This window comes from Ceratotherium simum, chromosome 1 (genome assembly GCF_057802395.1).
Source record: "Ceratotherium simum simum isolate JZ-2026a chromosome 1, ASM5780239v1, whole genome shotgun sequence".
Lineage (NCBI taxonomy): Eukaryota > Metazoa > Chordata > Mammalia > Perissodactyla > Rhinocerotidae > Ceratotherium > Ceratotherium simum.
The window spans coordinates 96723453-96743016 of NC_141900.1; the positions used below are offsets into that span (position 1 = coordinate 96723453).

A 19564-nucleotide genomic window follows, 5' to 3' on the forward strand; every position below is an offset into this window, starting at 1 on the left:
TCCAGATGAGGCTTCCTGCTGGCCGTTCACCACTCACCCATTACAGGAGGCCAATGTGTGTGTGTGTTTTAAATGAATATATTCATTTGCCAGGGCTGCCAGAGCAAAGTACCACAGATTGGGTGACTTAAAACAACATAAATTTATTATCTCAGAATTCTGGGTGCTAGAAGTCTGAGATCAGCATGTCAACAGGGTTGGTTCCTTCTGAGGGCTGTGAGGGAGAATCTGTTCCATTTCTCTCTCATAGCTTCTGGTGGTTTTCTGGCAATCTTTGGTGTTTCTTGGTTTGCAGAAATATCACCCTGATCTCTGCCTCCATTTTCACTTAGCATTCTCCCAGGTGCATATCTGTCTCTGTGTCCAAATTTCCCCTTTTAGTAAGGACACCAGTCATACTGGATTAGGCCCACCCTAATGACCTCATTTAACTTGATCATTTGCAAAATCTTTGTTTTCAAATAAGGTCACATTCATAGGTATGAGGCGTTAGGACTTAGCACCCTTTTTGGGGAACATATAATTTAACCTATAATAATGGGCATGGCATCAGAGACTTAGTCTGTGTTAACCAACATCAGTAATTAGAGCCTCAGAATGTGGTGTCAGAGGCTGACTGAATTCCTCCTCTTCTTCCAGCACACAACTGTTCCTGGCGTGCCCACCTGTTACTATGACACTATCCCTAATTATGCTGCTAGCAATATTCAGTACCTGCCCACGGGCATCAGCACAGACCTTGCCCTCCTGACAGCCCCTGAGTCAGCACGAGCAACGGCACCACCATCACCATCATCACGGGGTGTGCCATCCCAACCCGCAGCAGCAGCAGCCGCCGCCTCTGAATCTCTCTCTGCAAAGATCAGCTTCCTCCAACTGAGTGTCATCTACCACACAGAAAACATGCTGCAGTTCAAGGTAATCCCGTGTTGCAGATTCTGCTCCTCAACACGGAGTTCCTAATTTACAGCTCCGTGCAGATGGAAGTCATCGAAACATCCATTTTGCAGATGAGAGTGCTGAGGTCCAGAGATGTAGAAGTCAGAAAGTTAGGAAATATTAGAGCCAGGATGCGACCTTAGATCCATCAGGATTGTGAATTTCCTATAATGATGAGTTCTCTTAAGTCATAAACATCCTCAAAGAATCATCCATTAGCCCTGAGAAAAATGTGTCTGCTCTGTGGTAATCTCATATGAGTGGCATTAACTCACTTCCAACATTAGAGTTATTTCTCTAGCGGTGGTTCTCAAACTGGAGCATGCATCAGAATCACCTGCAGATCTTGTTAAAACTCAGATTGCTGGACCTCACCCCCAGGGTTTTCAGCCCAAGACTTTGCATTGCTAACAAGTTTCCAGATGATGCTGATGCTGCAAGGTAAGGGGCCACACTTTGATACCTACTGCTCTGTTCTAATAGAAATACAATGTGAACTACATGTTTTCTAATAGCCATATTTTAAAAAATGTATTTGAAAAAATCAAGCAAAATTAATTTTAATTTTATTTAGCATTTTATTACTGTTTTATTTAACCAATGTGCTAAAATAATATCATTTCACCCTGTAATCCAAAAACAATTTTTGAGATACTTTAGAATCTTTTAATCATGCTAAGTCTTCAAAATCTGGAGTGTAGGGGCCGGCCCTGTGGCTTAGCGGTTAAGTGCGCGTGCTCCGCTACTGGGAGTCCGGGTTGGAATCCCGGACGCGCACGGACGCACTGCTTGTCCGGCCATGCTGTGGCGGTGTCCCACATACAGCAACTAGCAGGATGTGCAACTATAACATACAACTATCTACTGGGGCTTTGGGGGAAAAAAAAAAGGAGGATTGGCAATAGATGTTAGCTCAGGGCCTATCTTCCTCACACACACAAAAAAATCTGGGGTGTATTTTGCACTTATAGTGAGTCTCAGTTCAGGCTAGTACATTTGAAGTACTTAATGGCCACATGTGGCTAGTGGATACTGCCTTGGACAGCTCAGAGCTAGACATTGCTTTTCACAATTTAGTGTTGGATGAATCACCATATGGATCTTGTAAAAACGAAGACTCAGATTCAGAAGGTCTGGGGTGGGGCCTGAGATTCTGCATTTCTAACAAGCTCCCAGGTAATACTGCTACTTTTGGTCTGAGAAACACTATTTTGAGAAGTGAGGCTTTAGACAAAACTTGTCCTAATCGTAATATGTGGGCTAATAATATTACAAAGAAGAGGAAGATTGCTCGTAGTGTAATACTCCCTGATCTTGCATGGCACAGATCACTTCTCTCGCTCTTCCCCACACATCAGTCCTGTTAGGTCAGTAGGAACAAGTGGTCGGTACCACAGAGCAATCTTAGGAATGGCAAAGCTGTGCGACATCTGGAAGCTCAACCAGGAAGAAGACCTCAGAGTCCATATGAAAACTCAGTTCTCTAATTTCCAACACACATGCACATGCTCACGCATAATCTTACACAGTTACATGCACATACATGTTCACATACCACCCACTCATAAACACACCCACACATTCTATCCACAAGATTCTATACTCTTAAATCACAAATTCTTTAGAGGAAGTTCCCTCCCTGGCTTTGAATGGGTATTACTGAGGCATTTTTGGAGTTCGGGATCTGTATCAGGCACCGTGGGTGGGTAGACCTCACAGTTATTTGCTTTCGGGTATTTGATGCCTCCTGATGTGATTCAAACTGGCCAGAAAACATGGGAACTGAATTATATGAGCTGGCATGGGGGGTTTTAGGTCTGAGATTCCATCAGAAAGTTTCCTTCTCTCTCCTTATCAGATCTATGATCCCACTAATAAAAGGTATGAGGTCCCAGTGCCTCTGAACACCCCTCCCTCTCCAGTTGGCTCCCCTGAAAACTGCCTGTACGATGTCAGAATTCAGAGCAATCCTTTCGGGATCCAGATTAGACGAAAAAGCTCCAACACTGTGATGTAAGCACTATTTGTTTGGTTCTAATTAGAGTGGTTCTAGATCTAGTTACAGTGGTTCTAATTAATGCGAGTGAAATATTAATCTTAGAGACTCTAGGTAAATATGTGTGTGTGTGTTTGTTCAACAGACAGTATATCTATTTCCCTACTTCAATGGGGATTTCGTTTTCTATTAGTCATTAACTCAACAAGAAAAATTAATCAATCAGAGGTTTAAAAAAACTAAGTGTTTGATTTCAGAGAAAGAAAAATACATGTTATACTTATTGTTCTTGTTAGGTGGAACAATAAACTCTATTTAATAAGTACAACAGATAACCTAAGATAAAAATCAGTTCTATATACACTTCATTAAAAACAATGACAGAAGAGTCAGGAGAGAGGGGCAAAGTTTACTAACAAGAGCAAAATGACATCTTACGGTCTGTGCTTCTGTTGACACCATAGACTTAAAGCCTTTTCACAATGTTAAGCGTGAAAGGAGCTGTCATTTCTTATCCCTTGTCCTGCTGCTGAATGGAATGAAGTAAAGGTCTGGATTTTGCCTGTGGCTTACGTGCCCCATACTAGTAGAAACTGTCACCTGTGTGTGCACATGTGGACAGCCTTCAGCTCTCTTTGACTGTGTGTCTGATTTTCTGTCTATTGCCCTCTTTGATGAGAAGTTCTTTGGCCAATCCAGAAAAGTAGTTATAAGAGTTTCACACTTTTCTGCCAGAAAATTTGGTTAGACCTTATTCATTTATTCAGACATTTATTCATGCTGATATGCCAGGCAATGAGCACTAGAATAAAGAGATGAATGAGACATGGTCCCTGCCCTCCAGGAGCTCATGACCCAGAAAAGGAGTCTCAGTCTTCCATACTACAGAATAGAAATGCAAACACAGAACCATGGTAGTGAGTCACGGCCGTTGTTGCGACCTGGGTCATCTCACAGTATCTGAACCTGGAGCCAGATGTGCAGTCATTCAGGAGGCTTCTGAAGCAACTAGGCATCCTAATGTATCTCTTGTTTGGTCTGGTTTGTGCCTTTGTGCTGTAGCTGGGATTCTCAGCTCCCTGGCTTCACCTTCAACGACATGTTCCTTTCCATTTCTACCCGCCTCCCCTCTGAGTACATCTACGGCTTTGGGGAAACTGAGCACACAGCTTTCAAAAGAAACATGAGCTGGCACACGTGGGGAATGTTTGCTCGAGATGAGCCACCAGCGGTAAGGGCAGAAGAATAAGATTATCAATCACTTTCTCTCTACATGAATTTATTTCACTCCATATGCCCATGTATAGTACCCTACTAATAAGCTTCACCTTATATTGATAAATTGTGCTTTCAGGTGAAATAAGCCAAATGTTATGCAAACATATATATATATATTTCCTGTGGACTATGGATTTTATTTATTTCATAAACTTTAATATATTCTATGTGTCAGACACACATAGAATAAGACACTGTCTAATTTAATAAAACATTGTCTTTGTTCTCCAGAAGCTTATAGGCTAGTAAGAGAGAGAGAGATGCAGAAATAATGGTAACAGTGTAAACAGTACTATAGTAGAATTACGTAATGATAAACAAAGAGGGTATGGAGCAGGGAGGGCACTTAGCTCTTTACTTGGGATGGAAGGGAGGGTTAAGGAAGGCTTTACAAAAGACATGCCGTTGTGCTGAATCTTCAGCGTCGAGTAGGAGTTTGCTGTCTGGGTTATGAGGTGGAGACAATTTCTTGGATTTTCTCTTTTTGATTACCCACCTGCTCTCCCCCATGACTCTCCTAGTACAAGAAGAATTCCTATGGCATCCACCCCTACTATATGGCACTGGAGGAGGACGGCAGTGCCCATGGAGTGCTCCTGCTAAACAGCAATGCCATGGGTAAGACAGAGGCACATTCCCCATATACCACCATAAATAGCTGTGACCACTTTATCAGGATCTGGAATATCAATAGAAGTAAAGAAGTTCAAGGGCAAAGGAAATGGGACAAATAAACTGACCTTCCATTCATTCATTTAAGATTTCTTAAGAGCTCTAGGCCAGGTATTAGGGGTAAAATTTTGACTAAACATGGTCCCTAGTCTTGTATGACCGTATTTTACTGTGACAATTTAGCTCCCTTTCACAGAAAGATTTAAGATGTTGACATTAAGATTATGTTTGGAGTACCTACAAATTCATCTCTGATTCCACTGCATGAGAGAAGACTTTCTAGAGGAGGTGGGCATTAAAGAAAGAGTGAAAACAGCAAACTTTAGGACAGATTCCCGGATAGGGTGATTTATAGTTCCAAGGATGGTCCTCCTCTTCTATCTTTTTTTTTAACAGATGTGACATTCCAGCCTACTCCTGCCCTGACATACCGCACCACAGGAGGGATTTTGGACTTTTATATGGTTTTGGGACCAACCCCCGAGCTTGTAACTCAGCAATACACTGAGGTCGGAAGTCATTCTATCCATTGATAAACTACCAAATGTTTATTGGGTATTACCATGTTCTTAGCACTGGGAAAAGCCAATTATTTTTCTTAAGGCTCTTGGGTGTCCTGACTACATTATTGCTGTCTTTTCTGAAAGTGAGGTTTTAGTGTAAAGGGGCTATCAAGGCATATTGATATCCCATATGTCTCTTATTATTTGCTAAATAGCCTTTATAAGAATCTCTAATCAGTAATAACAACTGAGTTCTCAGGGTTCCTAGGGTGGAAAGCTCTAGAATATAGGGAGATTTTCTATCAATCTACGTCCCCATGGTTGTTCCACATTTCTTTGACTTTCTTATTTTTCTTGAGTAAGGCCTCTGAGATCAGACAGTACTCAGTAGAAGTGCTCAAGTTTCTTCAAGTATAAGTCACCCATCTTTTATTTCCTGAGAAGTCTACTTGGATCCATTTTTTTTTTTTTTTCCTAGTTGATCGGTCGGCCAGCAATGACTCCCTACTGGGCCTTGGGATTCCAGCTGAGTCGCTATGGATACCAGAATGATACTGAAATCTCCGACTTGTATGATGCAATGATGGCAGCCCAGATTCCCTATGTATGACACCCTCACTCAGCCTGAGGTTTAATTAGTTATGGGAATTTGTGGCTAATTACAGATTGAAATATCTTCATAGAAATTATGGATGACTACTTCAGTATAAAGAAACAGTAGCTGTGGAACTAGTCCTGTGTGGAAACATTGCTTTTTAAATTTATTTCATGCCACTCTTTTAAATCAAGGGTTCGAAATTGAAAGTTGCATAAATCCTTCAGCAGTTAGCCGTGTGACTGGAGGATATTGTTACTCACTGCCTCTTGCCAGGAATATCCTACAGTAGCCATGGCTGGGTTTAAACCATGACTATGGAGACTTCTAAGTAAGAATCATGTCAAGATTATGTCAATTTTAGGAGAATCATATTGTGACTATTTTTGGAGAGGATGAATATAAAGTGACAATATGAAAAAAATCAGTTAAAATCAAGCCTTTGTTTTCTCTTAAATACATGCATATCCTACATTGACAACCTATCCCCTAGATAAGTCCATAGAAGTGCAGTCAGTTGCAGTCAACAAGCAGAATTCCACAAATAGTGTGTTCTTTGTCCTCTTATAATGATCAGTTTCTCATCACACATTCTTTTTCTCTGCTTTCAAATCACCTCCTGAGATTTTGGAGGGTAATTAATGATTGGAAGATGAGAATAAAATAAAATGTTATGATGTTCTTATCAAAGATAATTTGAAACATTCATCCAGGCTTAATTTTTTTTTATATACCACTATACTGGATACTTATTAAACATAAATTAGAAAAGATTGGAAAGTTAAAAGATGAAAAAGTCCATAAATATACTTCACCAAGACAATCAGTGTTAATAATATGTTGGTTCATTCTTTTCCAAGCTTTGGCTTATGCACAAGTCTCTGCTCCTGTAAACAAGTTTTTCCTAGAGTCTTACGGCAATATACATGATTATCACCTTCCGACTAAAACGAAGCATCTCTTTTTTCAACCTAATATTAACCACTTTGGCCATCATTCAACATTGATTGAATGACTTTCATGTGCAGAGAAAAGGGAAGATAAGGTTCTCATCTTGAGGACCATCCAGTCAAATGGAGATGGTGGAAATATATACATTCTAGAAAGCTATAAAATAATGTAGTTCTAAATGTGAATAAATTCAGTCAGGTTTACTGGAGGACTAAAAAGAAACAGATACACAATCTTTTCTGTTTCTCGGGGGAAGTCCTGCTTTTACCCTTGAAAATTCACCTAGCACTTTGATAAGCGCACCGAATTTGAGATAGAAGAGTGGAAAAGACATGAATTGGAGGAAAGAAAGGGGAGAGAATTCCACTTGGGGGAACAGAAGCAGAAGGAGTGGGGACAGGTGAGCTGGATGCAGGGATCAGAAAGCAATTTTAATTAGAGAATTGAAAAGTCAGTCTAGGGGAGTACTGAGACAAGAAATTATGAGGGACCGGGTTGGGGTCAGTAAGCACAGGACCTGGGGCCTGCAGAACAGCTTGTGTGCCCTGAGGAGTACCTGCTGCCAGATCCCAAGCATCTTGCATGTTCCTCCCCGTAGGATGTCCAGCATGTAGACATCGATTACATGGACCGGAAGCTGGACTTCACCCTCAGCCCTAGCTTTCAAAACCTTGGTCTCCTGATTGAGCAGATGAAGAGTGATGGCATGAGATTTATTCTCATTCTGGTAGGTACTTAGAAAGATTAGATCCCGTTTTCTGTTTCTATGTTCATGGTTCAAAAATAGTACCATTGAGGGAAACTGTATAAAGAGTGTAGGAGACCTCCCTGAACCTTTTTTGCAGCTTTCTGTGAATCTGTAATCTTGGGAAAAAGTATGAAAATGCAAATAAACAGTGGAGGAAAAAACAAATGAAAAAATGGCTTTTAAAAATTGATACGCTGCAATGTTTATTTTTCATAACTGAGTGTCACTGGGATATAATTTATTATTACTGTTCTCTTGGTAGAGTTAGAAGAACTGTGGGCTGAAACATTGAATATAGAAAAAAAGAGTCTCAGTATTTCTGGCTATGCCTCAGAGGGTATAGCTCTATCTTAGTCTCATCTTTACCTTGGGGGGTTCAAAAACCTCTTTAAGTTACAATTATTGTTACCATTACTCAGCAAAGGTGAGGCTTAGGGGACTTATTTCTTGTTAATTAAACTCACAAATGACTGTGTTAAGATCCAGGATACCAATTTAATTATTTTACATTGGAACCTATATCCTGTTAAACACAGAAGTAGTTACCCGGAAATGGTCCTCCCTCATAGCTTTCAAAAATTAAAACATTATTTGCTGACTGTTTTATGTTCTGTTTCTTATAGGGATTTTATTCTATTGGAGGAAAACAGCAAATAAACAAACATTATAAAAATATAATTTCAGATAGTGATGATTTATATGACCATTGTGAAATAGGGTACTATTATAGAGAGTAATTGGGGCAGGTATGGGATGGGGTGAACGGGAAGGCCACTTTAGGCAGACAAATTGGGCCACAGAACAGAAGAAAGAAGTTTCATGTTCTTAAAGAATATTGCTATTACCCGGTGGAAACACAATAAATTGGTTTTGTCCACTTGAGGGTAATGTCTTATTAACCTGGTTTGTCTCCTGGAATTGTTTTCATACGTTAGCATGCTTTTTTCCTCAAGAATTTTATAGAGAAACATCAATATATTCTTTTACTTCTCATTTACCCAGTAGACATACAACAAATTATCCATGAGTTGTGCTTTTTTGTTTTTGTTTTTGTTTGGTATTGAGGTTCACTATTTCTTTCTGCACTGTGAATTGTTAAAACTTTGGAGAGGAATTTTCTTGGATACGTTTTTCTCGTGTTTGAGTTTTAAACCCTCTCATTGCAGGACCCAGCCATTTCTGGCAATGAGACCCAGTATCTCACATTCACCAGAGGGCAGGAAAACAACGTATTCATCAAATGGCCTGACAACAGTGATATTGTCTGGGGAAAGGTATGGCTTTGGAGAAGATGTCTATAACTAATGAGCATCACAATGTCTTGATTAAAATAGGCTCTTAATAAATCTTGGCAAAATATATAAATAATATATTTATATTGGGTAATTTATAAATTATGGATGAGTAGAAATTGTTCTGATACTGATTAGCTCAATAAACATTAAGACCAAATTTACATATCTAATCCTCTAAAATATCTGTGAGCTTTGTTTTATTGTCTGGAAATATTCTGATGCCCCACGCCTTATGTATATCAGCTGGTCATTTAGCAAACATAAAGCATCCCTTTGAGAATGGCTCTGAAATGTATGTCTCCCAGTCACTCACACTCAAAACTTGTACTCATCTTGGACCTATGATGCTGACTCAGCCTCCATATCTAAATAAATCATTAAATACTATACATTATCCTTCTTCTCTTATCCTCTTTAATTCCTTCTTGTGCCCTCATCCTCATTGTTTGGTTTATAGGAACAGGATATTAAGTGAACTTCCTGACTCCAGATGACAGTAGCTCTGAGCCAAGATTCAAACTCTGATCTCTAATTATACTATGCTGCTTCCTATTGCTCTGGGTACAGCTATGCTCACTGTGCCTTTGAATGTTGCCTTCTCAGCTTACCCAAATAATATCTGCACTTCAAGACCAACTCAAATATTCCCTCTTATGAAGCATTCAATGACTAGTTTATCTCTCCCTATTTCTCCATTTTCTATATATATATATATATTCTAGATATATATATATATATATATATCTATATATTTCTCCATTTCTATATATTCAGAGAGTATAACATACAACTGAGCACTTCTGTTCCATCTGTGAACTCTTAGAAAACAAGGACTATTTCTTGCTTAAATCTCAGTAGATATAGATTGTAAAAGAGTGTCCAGCATATAGTAAGTGCTCAATAAGTGTTTGCTGAATGAATGAATTAATCAGTGTACGGTGTATAGTTAATGTTCTCCTAATTATTGATGAAGTTGGTTGACATTATGGATTTTTTAATGCTTCCTATACTTGGGGTCCCCAATATATCATGATGCTGCTTAAAGTATGGAGGCTAAGTTTATGGGTTGTGGGTGGAAATCAATCTTATTTCTTTAGAGTCACATTTCACATTTGCTATTTATAAAGGGAATTTTGTTATAGGTCTGTGATAGGTGTCTCACAGAGCTGAGTAATTATTTGAAAGGTGGTTGTTCAGAGGATATGTTTAAAACAGATTTAGTTAATCATTATGTTCAAAAATGAAATTTTGAAAATTTATAGAATGAGTAAAGAGACCCCATCCTATTTTCACCTAACAGAATTTCATATATTCAGACTTTACAATTTAATTAGTGGCAAAGATCCCCAAGAATTTTATGGAGATGCATGTCATTAGAGTCTAACATGTGAAACATCTCATGGTCTGTATGCAATACCTTTTAAAGGTTTTAATTTTTTTTCTTTTTCTCTAGGTTTGGCCAGATCTGCCCAATGTGATTGTGGATGGATCCCTTGACGATGAAACTCAGGTTGAGGTATAGTTACACACATATTTTTGTCTACATTGCCCTAAACTTCTGGATTCTTATGAGTTTTATCCTGATGTTTGGTTAAGTAGCTGTAAGTTGAGAGTGCTTGTCAACTGGTAATTTCTTGGCAGAAAAAGACCCTCAAATGGAAAACTCAACATACGACTAAACAGGAAATGTGTAGAAGGAAATAACGAATGACATATCTTCACATGTGTGCCTTTAATGTGTTGTGTTTTGTTTGAATATACTGTTGTTTGAAAAATAATGAAACAAAGTGTAGAATATTTTCACTGGGGAGGTTACAAACAGACTGGGCTTTAATGAATTGTCTGCATATAAAAGAAAATGTAAGCCAGTTAAAAGAGGTAATGTCCTGAGCCAGCCCTGATGGCCTAGTGGTTAAATTTTAGCTCTCTCACTGCGTTGGTGGCCTGAGGTCAGTTCCCAGTTGCAGAACCACACTGTGCATCTGTCAGTAGCCATGCTGTGGCGGCAGCTCACATAGAGGAACTGGAAGGACTTACAATAGGAATATACACTATGTACTGGGGCTTTGGGGAGGGAAATAAAAAAAGAGGAAGATTGGCAACAGATGTTAGCTCAGGCAAATCTTTCCCAGAGGGAAAAAAAAAAAAGAATCATAAAATCCTTGCACTTTGAAAGTGTCTTAAAAAAAAAAAAAAAGTAATGTCCTTGATCTCAGCAGTTGATGTCACATCAGCCTGGGCATCTGGCATCCCGTTCCTGGATGACTGGTCTACAATGGCTTTTCCCTGGGTGACTGGTCTACAATGGCTTTTCCCTGGATGACTGGTCTCCTTCATTTGGCCAGTGTAGGAAAAGCATTTGTATCTCTAAAGTTTGAATGTTTAGATATTGACAGTTAATTTTCCAGTTCATATGATTAACACCCAGTCATAAAACAAATCCCATGTTTAAAAGGGACTTAAGACTATCCAACCTTCCAGGAAAATAAAAACAAAATCAAACAACCCTGGTTTCTTGTGTCCTCAGTAAACTTTGCACAGAGCAGCAGCAGACCTGAGGTTAGGTCACACACTGAGTGGGGCAGTGCCTTGCACAAGTACCTGCTCATCTCCCCTTCCTGATCCCCAGACTCCCCTTCCTGGGCAGGCTGACACCCAACATGAGAGTATGTGTTAATCTTACAGCTGTACAGAGCCTACGTTGCTTTTCCTGACTTCTTGCGTAATAACACAGCCATATGGTGGAAGAAGGAAATAGAAGAACTCTATACAAACCCTCGAGAACCAGAGAAGAGCTTGAAGTTTGATGGACTGTGGATTGTAAGTGCACCCTTAGTGGGTTTTCTTTGGAAATGTTAGCAGAACATGGGGAGACCATTCGGAGACTAGCAACGCGGGGAGCTGGGGCTGGAGGAATGAAAGGGAGAGATGCTGTTACAGAATTGAGATGCTGGGACCACCAGGAGAAGCAGAGATAATTGCAGGTCTACCCAGGGGCATATTGTCTGGTGGAAGTTGGAGGCCATGGAAAAGGTGCCACCACTGGTGATGCTGTCAGAGAAAGAGGGACAAATACCTTGGCTTCTCTTATCTCCCACCCTCTATTCTCTTGCCAGTGCCTCCCACTCGCCAAACCTACCCAGGAGCCAACGCTAAGGGAACCTGAGAGCCCATCCTGTGATACAGGGCAGAACTCGGGGTGGGCAAGGCATGAATATGAGAGAAAATAGATGTTCACTGAAGTGCTGGTGCAAAGTCCTCAGAGAGAATGGCTTCAAAGGCCTGTTCAGATGTTTGTTACTCGTGTCAGTTGGGCTTAAGAGCAGGGCTTCCTGAGATGTCTCTGGGACATGTGTCCAAAGGCTCTTTTATTTGTGTTTTTCTAGGGATGAGAAGCACATCAGTGTCCTAATTTCTTTCCCTACTGTCCAGTGGCCTGAAATCCTGAGCATATTCATAGCCAGCTCTGAAGAGCTTCTCATGTCTGGGCCAGGCTGAAAGAAGCCTGTGATCCACCCAGAGACAAACGTCTAAGCCCACTGGCAGCCTTGGGGCTTCCCTGGCCACTCACACCTTGAGGATAGATGGGCACAGAGCAGACATGTGAAAGGGCACAGATTCACTCAAGCCATGAAGAGACGTGGGTCACTCTGAGGAATAGAGATCCTGATATCTTTGGGACATTTGTTCCACTGGAGGCAAATAGTCAGTAGTTCCCAAAATGCTTACCTTTGGCTTTCTATGTCCTATTTAAGACAGTCCGATATACAAAATTTTAACACCATTGGTAAAATAGGCAGTGAATATTTACCTCAGGAATTGCTATTTTTTGCATTTAAGTAATAAATCCCTGAAAGTATTATTTGATTTCCAGATTTGTTTCTGAGTTAACCTACAACTTTTCAGGACTGCATCTACTGCAGAAAGTGAGATGCTCCTCCTTGTGCTTGGTCTATGCTGACGTCAGAATTAGTCTAAGCTATGGGACTAAGAAAGAGTAGGGAAAGATAACAGTAAGCATTGGCCACAGAAAAAAGTGAGTAATCCACGCATAGAAGATGAAGGGCCAGCCTGGTGGTGTAGTGGTTAGGTTTGAGGGCTCTGCTTTGGCGGCCCAGGGTTTGCAGGTTCAGATCCCAGGTGCAGACCTGTGCATCGCTCATCAAGCCATGCTGTGGCAGGTGTCCCACATATAAAGTAGAGGAAGATGGGCACGGATGTTAGCTCAGGGCCAATCTTCCTTAGCAAAAAGAGGAGGATTGGCGACAGATGTTAGCTCAGGGTTAATCTTCCTCACAAAAAGAACCAAAAAAACAAAAAAACAAGATAAGCTTCTCGTATGGGGGAGATGAATCAAGAGGACATTTCCTTAGTCCATGAGGCTAGCATAATCTCAATATTTTTGCCAAACGAAACAATCCTCATGAGTTTAAAAATGCCAAGTAAACTAGGACTTGAACAGTCTCCTTAAACGAACATGAATTCTTAGAGTCCATTCAAGTCGATGCCTGAGATTAAACAATGAAGTGACCAGCTGATGCGAGGGCTTCCATAAGATACATGCATCTCCGTGAGGTCAGTGTCCTCCATAGCAAGGGCCATACTGCCTCTGACATCACGGAATCTTTTTTGCTAACTCATTGCAGGATATGAATGAACCATCAAACTTTGTGGATGGATCTGTCTGGGGCTGCAGAGATGAAACTCTTAATAATCCACCGTATATGCCATGTATGTAAAATGATCATTTCATCAAATTACTTCCCTGCTCAAAAACTCTGAAGGTTTTCCTTGTATTGTCAAAGTGAAGCCTAATTTTGGAGAGAGAAAATACTCTTAAATATGACATAAAGTCCCAGATAGAATGACCTTGAATAGTGCAAATAAATAAATTACTGATCAAGCATAGAAATAACTACATGATATGGTATGAAAAAACAAAACAAGGAACGCATGGTGCATCTGATTACACTGATAACTATGAGCTAATTGCTAAAATTTTAAATAACCCCCTACACACCACACACACACCACACACACATGCTCTTTTGATTAGAGAATGAAAATCTAGTCCCCGCACTCTTACTGCCCACGGTCACAGACACTTCATGGACACTCCCTGGTTGTCCTGTGATGCAAACAGAAATAGAGAATCATAGGACCTTGGGTTCAAAGGCATCTCAGATAGTTTAACTCTCTCATTTTACAGAAACTTTACAGAAACTCTCTCACCTTCTTAAAAGCACTATACCAGTAATTTGTGGGATGAAGGTGGAATCCAAGTTTCTTTGTGTCTAGGTCACTGCTATCCTTCTTATTGCTCACTAAATCCCTTCCTTCCTCCCTTCCTCCCTTCCTCCCTTCCTCCCTTCCTTCCTTCCTTCCTCTCCTTCCTCCCTTAATTTAATATTTGTGTATCAGGCAAGTGCTGACAAATCAGAAAAATTTAGCAACATTAACACAAAGTTGAGTGAAACAAGAACGATTCCCTTGAGAACGTTACCATCTAGTGGAAGAAACAGTCATGACAACAATGGCGTTATGTTCACAGATGGGCTATGATAGCTCTCTATAAATGTTAGAGTGGGTGCAAAAAGAAGGGTGCCTTTCTCAGCTCCATACCCTGTCCTTACTCTCCACTAGATATAAAGTCACAGGACATTGATTTTGTAAACAAAAAAAATTCTTGCAATTGGAGCTGTTACTGGTAAGAAGGTTGTTGATTGAAATAGAGAAATGCCAAGATGAGGGGCAATTCTAGTGAATGTGCAAATCACGTTGTTCGAGAAATAACTCAGCATTTCCTCTCAGATCTGGAGTCCAGGGACAGCGGTCTGAGCAACAAGACCCTGTGCATGGAGAGTGAGCAGGTCCTGCCAGATGGCTCTGTAGTGCGGCACTACGACGTGCACAGCCTGTACGGGTGGTCGCAGACCAGACCCACATACGAGTGAGTGTGTTTTTGTCCCCGGCGGCAAGGACCATTTTCCACATTGTTGCTTTTGTCTTGTCATATATGTATTGTGCTTGTATCTACATGATGCAAGCTAAGTGGATGAATGTCAAAATATCAGGCATGGTTGCCCAAGCAGCAACAACCCCTGTGAGTGTATTAATCAAGTTGGTTGCTAAATTCCCCTGTTTGAAGCAAGCAGGTGCTAATTATTCCTACAATGGCACTCGTAGTACAATATATAAACATTGTATATTAACATGTTGAACACCTTGTGTAAATTTACACAATGTTATATATCAAATATACTTCAATAAAAAAATAAAGTGAGCAGTTAGGTTGTGTTTACTATATTCATAGAGTTGTACAGCAATCACTACAAATTATAGGACATTTTCATTGTCCCAAAAGACAACCTTATACCCATTGGCAATCATTCCTTACCCCTGTCCCCACCTCCTGAGCCCCAGCAACTGCTCATTTACTTTCTGTCTATATGGATTGCCTAATCTGGACATTTTATATAAATGACATCATACAATATGTGGTATTTTGTGTTCTTCTTTTTCAAGATTGTTTTGGCTATTCTGGGTCCCTTGAATTTGATAAGAATTTTAGGATCATCTTGTCAATTTCTGCAACAACGTAACAGGGATTTTGATAGAGATTGCATTAAATCTGTAGAGCAGTTTGGGGAGTATTGCCATTTTAACAATGTTAAGTCTTTTGATCCATGAACATGGGATGTCCTTCCATTTCTTTGGATCTCCTTTAATTTCTTTCAGCAATGTTTTATAGTTGTCAGTGTATAAGTTTTTAGTAATTAATTTTTCAAACATTTTTATGCCCCTTTCCCTTTGTTTTCTCCTTTTGAGATTCTACTTACATGTATATTGGCACATTTGATGGTGTCCTACAGATCTCTGAGGTTCTGATCACTTTTCTTCATTATTTTTCCTTTCTGCTATTCAGACTGGATCATATCTATTGACCTATCTTCAAATTTGCTGACTCTTTCATCTGCTAGCTCAAGTCTGATTTTGAGCCTGGTCCCTCTAGTGAATTTTTAATTTCAGTTATTGTATTTTGCAACTCCAGAATTTCTATTTGATTCTTTTTTTTAAGTTCTGTCTCTTTATTGATATTCTCTATTTAGTAAGACATCATTGTCATACCTTCCATTAATTATTTAGATATGCTTTCCTTTAGTTCTTTGAACATATTTATAGTAGTTAATTTAAAGTGCTTGTCTACTAAGTCCTCTCAGCAACATTTTCTGTTGGATGTGTTTTTTCCTGTGCATATGGCATACTTTCCTATTTCTTTGCATGACAATTTTTTGTTGGAAACTGGGCATTTCAGATAATAAATTGTAACGACTTTGGCATAAAATCCCTCCCCCACCCCCTGTAGGGTTTGTTGTTGTTGCTGGGTTTTTATTGTTGCTGTTTTTGTTGTTTTACTTGTGGTTGTTTTATTTGTTTAGCAACTTTTCTGTTTCAGTCTGTAGATTCTATGTTCTCTTGCAGTGTGTGGCCATTGAGTTCTTTGATACCCCTGCCCCTTTGTAAGTTCTTTTTTCATTTTTAAGCCTGACTTCCTTGAGGATATTCCTGGATCAGTCCATTTCAGTGGTCAGCCAATGGTTGGTCAGAATATTTCCGTTGTTGAGGCAAAATTTATGCTGGACACAAGTTAGCCAGACAAGAAAGACTTTATTCAAGGCTATTGCAATAAGAGAGAGAGACCAGAACTCAATTTGAAGTCAACTCCATTGAAAGAAAGGTCTGGAGAGATTTTGAGAGCTGGAGTGGGGTGTTCATAGGCCTCAAGTGTGTTTGCTAATTGGCCTCAGTCAAAGAAAAAGTAAATTTTCATATCTTTGTGATGGGAGGTAGTGTTACAACTTGGAGCAGAGGCCCTGCTGAAGTTAGGCTCCTAGCCTCCTACAGACGCTTCAGACAAGAGCATTGTCTTCCTTGCTGATTACATTTCAAAGGATGGCTACCAGGTCCATGACAAAGACATTTCTGGGTATAAATGGCAAGAGGCTTTTAAAAAGATTTCTATCTCAAGGGGGCAGAGAAAGAATTTATAGTTAAAATGTTTCTAAAGTAAATGCTCTAAGAAATGGGAGGTCAGGGTCCTAGAGTCAAGAAGAAGCTAGCTTAAAGTTTAGTCAAACTGAGGGGAACATTAGACCACCCAGGGCATAGTAAACGCCTTGCCTCCATGTCTTTTTCCCATTACCAAGGGGATCAGTAAGAGAAGGCACACCTTCAAACTTTAGGCAGCTTGTAAGACAGCCCTCCCTTTCACTTCCTGCTTGCTCAGGACCTCAAGTTCAGCCAGAGGTGAATCATGGGAACCTTCTCCTTTCATAGTTCTTTCCTGGGCATGCAAGAGTCTTGTGCATGCATGTGCAGTCTGTAAATCTCCAGCAGTATGTAGGAGCCTACAAAGTTCTCTATGGTTCTAATTCTCCAGGATTTACTTTTAAATTCCCAGCTACGCTTTTGTTTGCCTCAACGGAGACCACAGCCTGAGCACCTGTGATGTTGCCGGAAAATTGTTATGGTTTTGGTAATTCCCTGGGGGGATCTTTTTCTCCCTCTTGAGTTAACTCTGAGTCCAATCAAATGGCCACAACACCCTGGGAATAGAGGTTTTTCAGGGGACTGGAAGTTAGAAAAAAATATTTATTGCTCTCTGGGAATGATGATTTTAACAGATCTCCAGAAGAAGTCAAACCTCTCAGTCTGCTGCAAGGCTGCTGGCTTTTGGTGCCAATGAGCTAGGAATGTGGTGGGCTGAGACTAGCCCCAAGTTGAGGTCCCAGAGACTTCACTATCTTGCTAGGATTAGTAGTTTTTCTTGGATAGACAGTTTTCATTTTCTCTATGGCTGGTGAATTTCTAGAGTTCTGAAATGGTCAGTGACAAAGTTCTTTGCTTCACTTACATGCACCCTTACTCTTCATATCCCTGCCTTATATCAGGCCTTCATTATCTGTCACTCAGACTAGCGTGTGTGTGTGTGTGTGTGTGTGTGTGCGTACGTGCGCACACACACATCTCCATCCATTTTCGGATTTATTTTGATGTGAAATATTGGAAGTGACCTAAATAAGTTAGTTTCCATTACAGTAGCTATCTTCTTTTTCTGACATCATTTATTGAATAATTCATCTGTGTCTATTGATTTGTGACGCTTTCCTTAGCAAATATTTGGATTGCATTATATACTAACATCTGTTAACAGACTTGCTCTTTTGCTCCATTGATTTTTCTTTAACACAATTGTTTTTATTTTCTGTCTGAGGCTGAGTGCAGAAGAATCACCTTCCGTGGAGAGTTATTCAAACATCTTTTATATACATTTGCCCCTGTGTGCAAAACTTATCCTGCTTTTTTGAGCAGGAGCACTGTAGAGTGAATATTATCAAAAAGCTGTAGTCACATATGCTTTTATTTGAATCCCAGGTCTGCCTTCTTGCTCTTTAAATGGGCTTTAACAAATTATCTAACTTCTTTGAGAGTCAGTTTCCTAAAGGAGGCCAAGGAAACCTTCCACGCGGAGTTGTGAGACAGTACACATGAAAGTGATCAGTATAATTCCTGGGATTGAGTAATTGTTTCATAAATATCTGTCCTACACCTCAACCCACCCCCTCCTCCTATCTCTGTATAGACAGCTAGTTAATTAGATTTTTTTAAAATAAGGGAAATCCACACTTTAGGTGATGCTATATCTCCAGTTGTCCTGCTGTGACGGTCATTGGGGCCCTTAGCATCACTTCTAAATAGCAGATGCTTTCAGGGAAGAAGCTCTCTGGCTCAAAATGGAGCACCACTGCCACCTCATGCTCCAGGCTGAAGCTACTGTCTGTGATGAAGTTCCATGGCTGTCCACTCTCAAATTCACCTTCAGTTCACCTCCTTGTTCCCCTCCAACCAGAGCTGTGCAGGAGGTGACAGGACAGCGAGGGATCATCATCACCCGCTCTACTTTCCCCTCTTCTGGCCGCTGGGGAGGACACTGGTTGGGAGACAACACGGCCGAGTGGGACCAGCTGAAGAAGTCTATCATTGGTGTGTGGGATTATTCCCAGAGGCCTCTACTGGTGGGGAGGGGACTGGAGTGTGTGCTTTTTAGCTGCATTGGTTATGTCTAATCATCATCCATGTGGTTGGTGAAATCAACAGGAGCTGAGTTCTCCATGGGTGTGAGTTTAAATTCACACCCATTTTTTGATATTTTCATCATGAGTGGCTCAGGGCTTAATGGGGTAGGTTTGACCCTCCCAGAGGGCTGCTTTGTCCAACACAGCTGTATCTTCTCATTGCAGGCATGATGGAGTTCAGTCTCTTTGGGATATCTTATGTAAGTCATATTGGGGCCATTACAAATAACCCAGTCAGATTTCAGTGTGTCTGCAACCCACAGAAGTCTCACCTCATGCTCTGATTTTACATCTTCTCAGACAGGAGCAGATATTTGTGGGTTCTTTGGAGATGCTGAATATGAGATGTGTGTTCGCTGGATGCAACTGGGGGCCTTTTATCCATTTTCCAGGAACCACAACACATTCGGGACAAGGGTGAGTGGCTGTTCATGTTGCAGTGTTTGTGTCC

The 19564-nt window shown here is 40.4% G+C and overlaps 1 protein-coding gene across 2 annotated transcripts in view; it reads left to right on the forward strand.

Annotated features, from left to right (window-relative positions):
• Nucleotides 1–19564, forward strand: part of MGAM2 (putative maltase-glucoamylase 2) — an 83276-nt gene that overhangs the window by 43178 nt on the left and 20534 nt on the right. For both annotated transcript variants that reach the window (XM_087431879.1, XM_087431883.1), the window contains exons 25-39: nucleotides 640–918; nucleotides 2798–2952; nucleotides 3998–4166; nucleotides 4735–4831; nucleotides 5282–5394; nucleotides 5867–5992; nucleotides 7533–7661; nucleotides 8849–8956; nucleotides 10431–10493; nucleotides 11663–11797; nucleotides 13624–13708; nucleotides 14789–14927; nucleotides 18888–19021; nucleotides 19279–19313; nucleotides 19414–19530. In XM_087431879.1, the coding sequence (XP_087288005.1) occupies nucleotides 640–918; nucleotides 2798–2952; nucleotides 3998–4166; nucleotides 4735–4831; nucleotides 5282–5394; nucleotides 5867–5992; nucleotides 7533–7661; nucleotides 8849–8956; nucleotides 10431–10493; nucleotides 11663–11797; nucleotides 13624–13708; nucleotides 14789–14927; nucleotides 18888–19021; nucleotides 19279–19313; nucleotides 19414–19530 (1884 nt within the window). The remainder of the gene's footprint in view (nucleotides 1–639; nucleotides 919–2797; nucleotides 2953–3997; nucleotides 4167–4734; nucleotides 4832–5281; nucleotides 5395–5866; nucleotides 5993–7532; nucleotides 7662–8848; nucleotides 8957–10430; nucleotides 10494–11662; nucleotides 11798–13623; nucleotides 13709–14788; nucleotides 14928–18887; nucleotides 19022–19278; nucleotides 19314–19413; nucleotides 19531–19564) is intronic.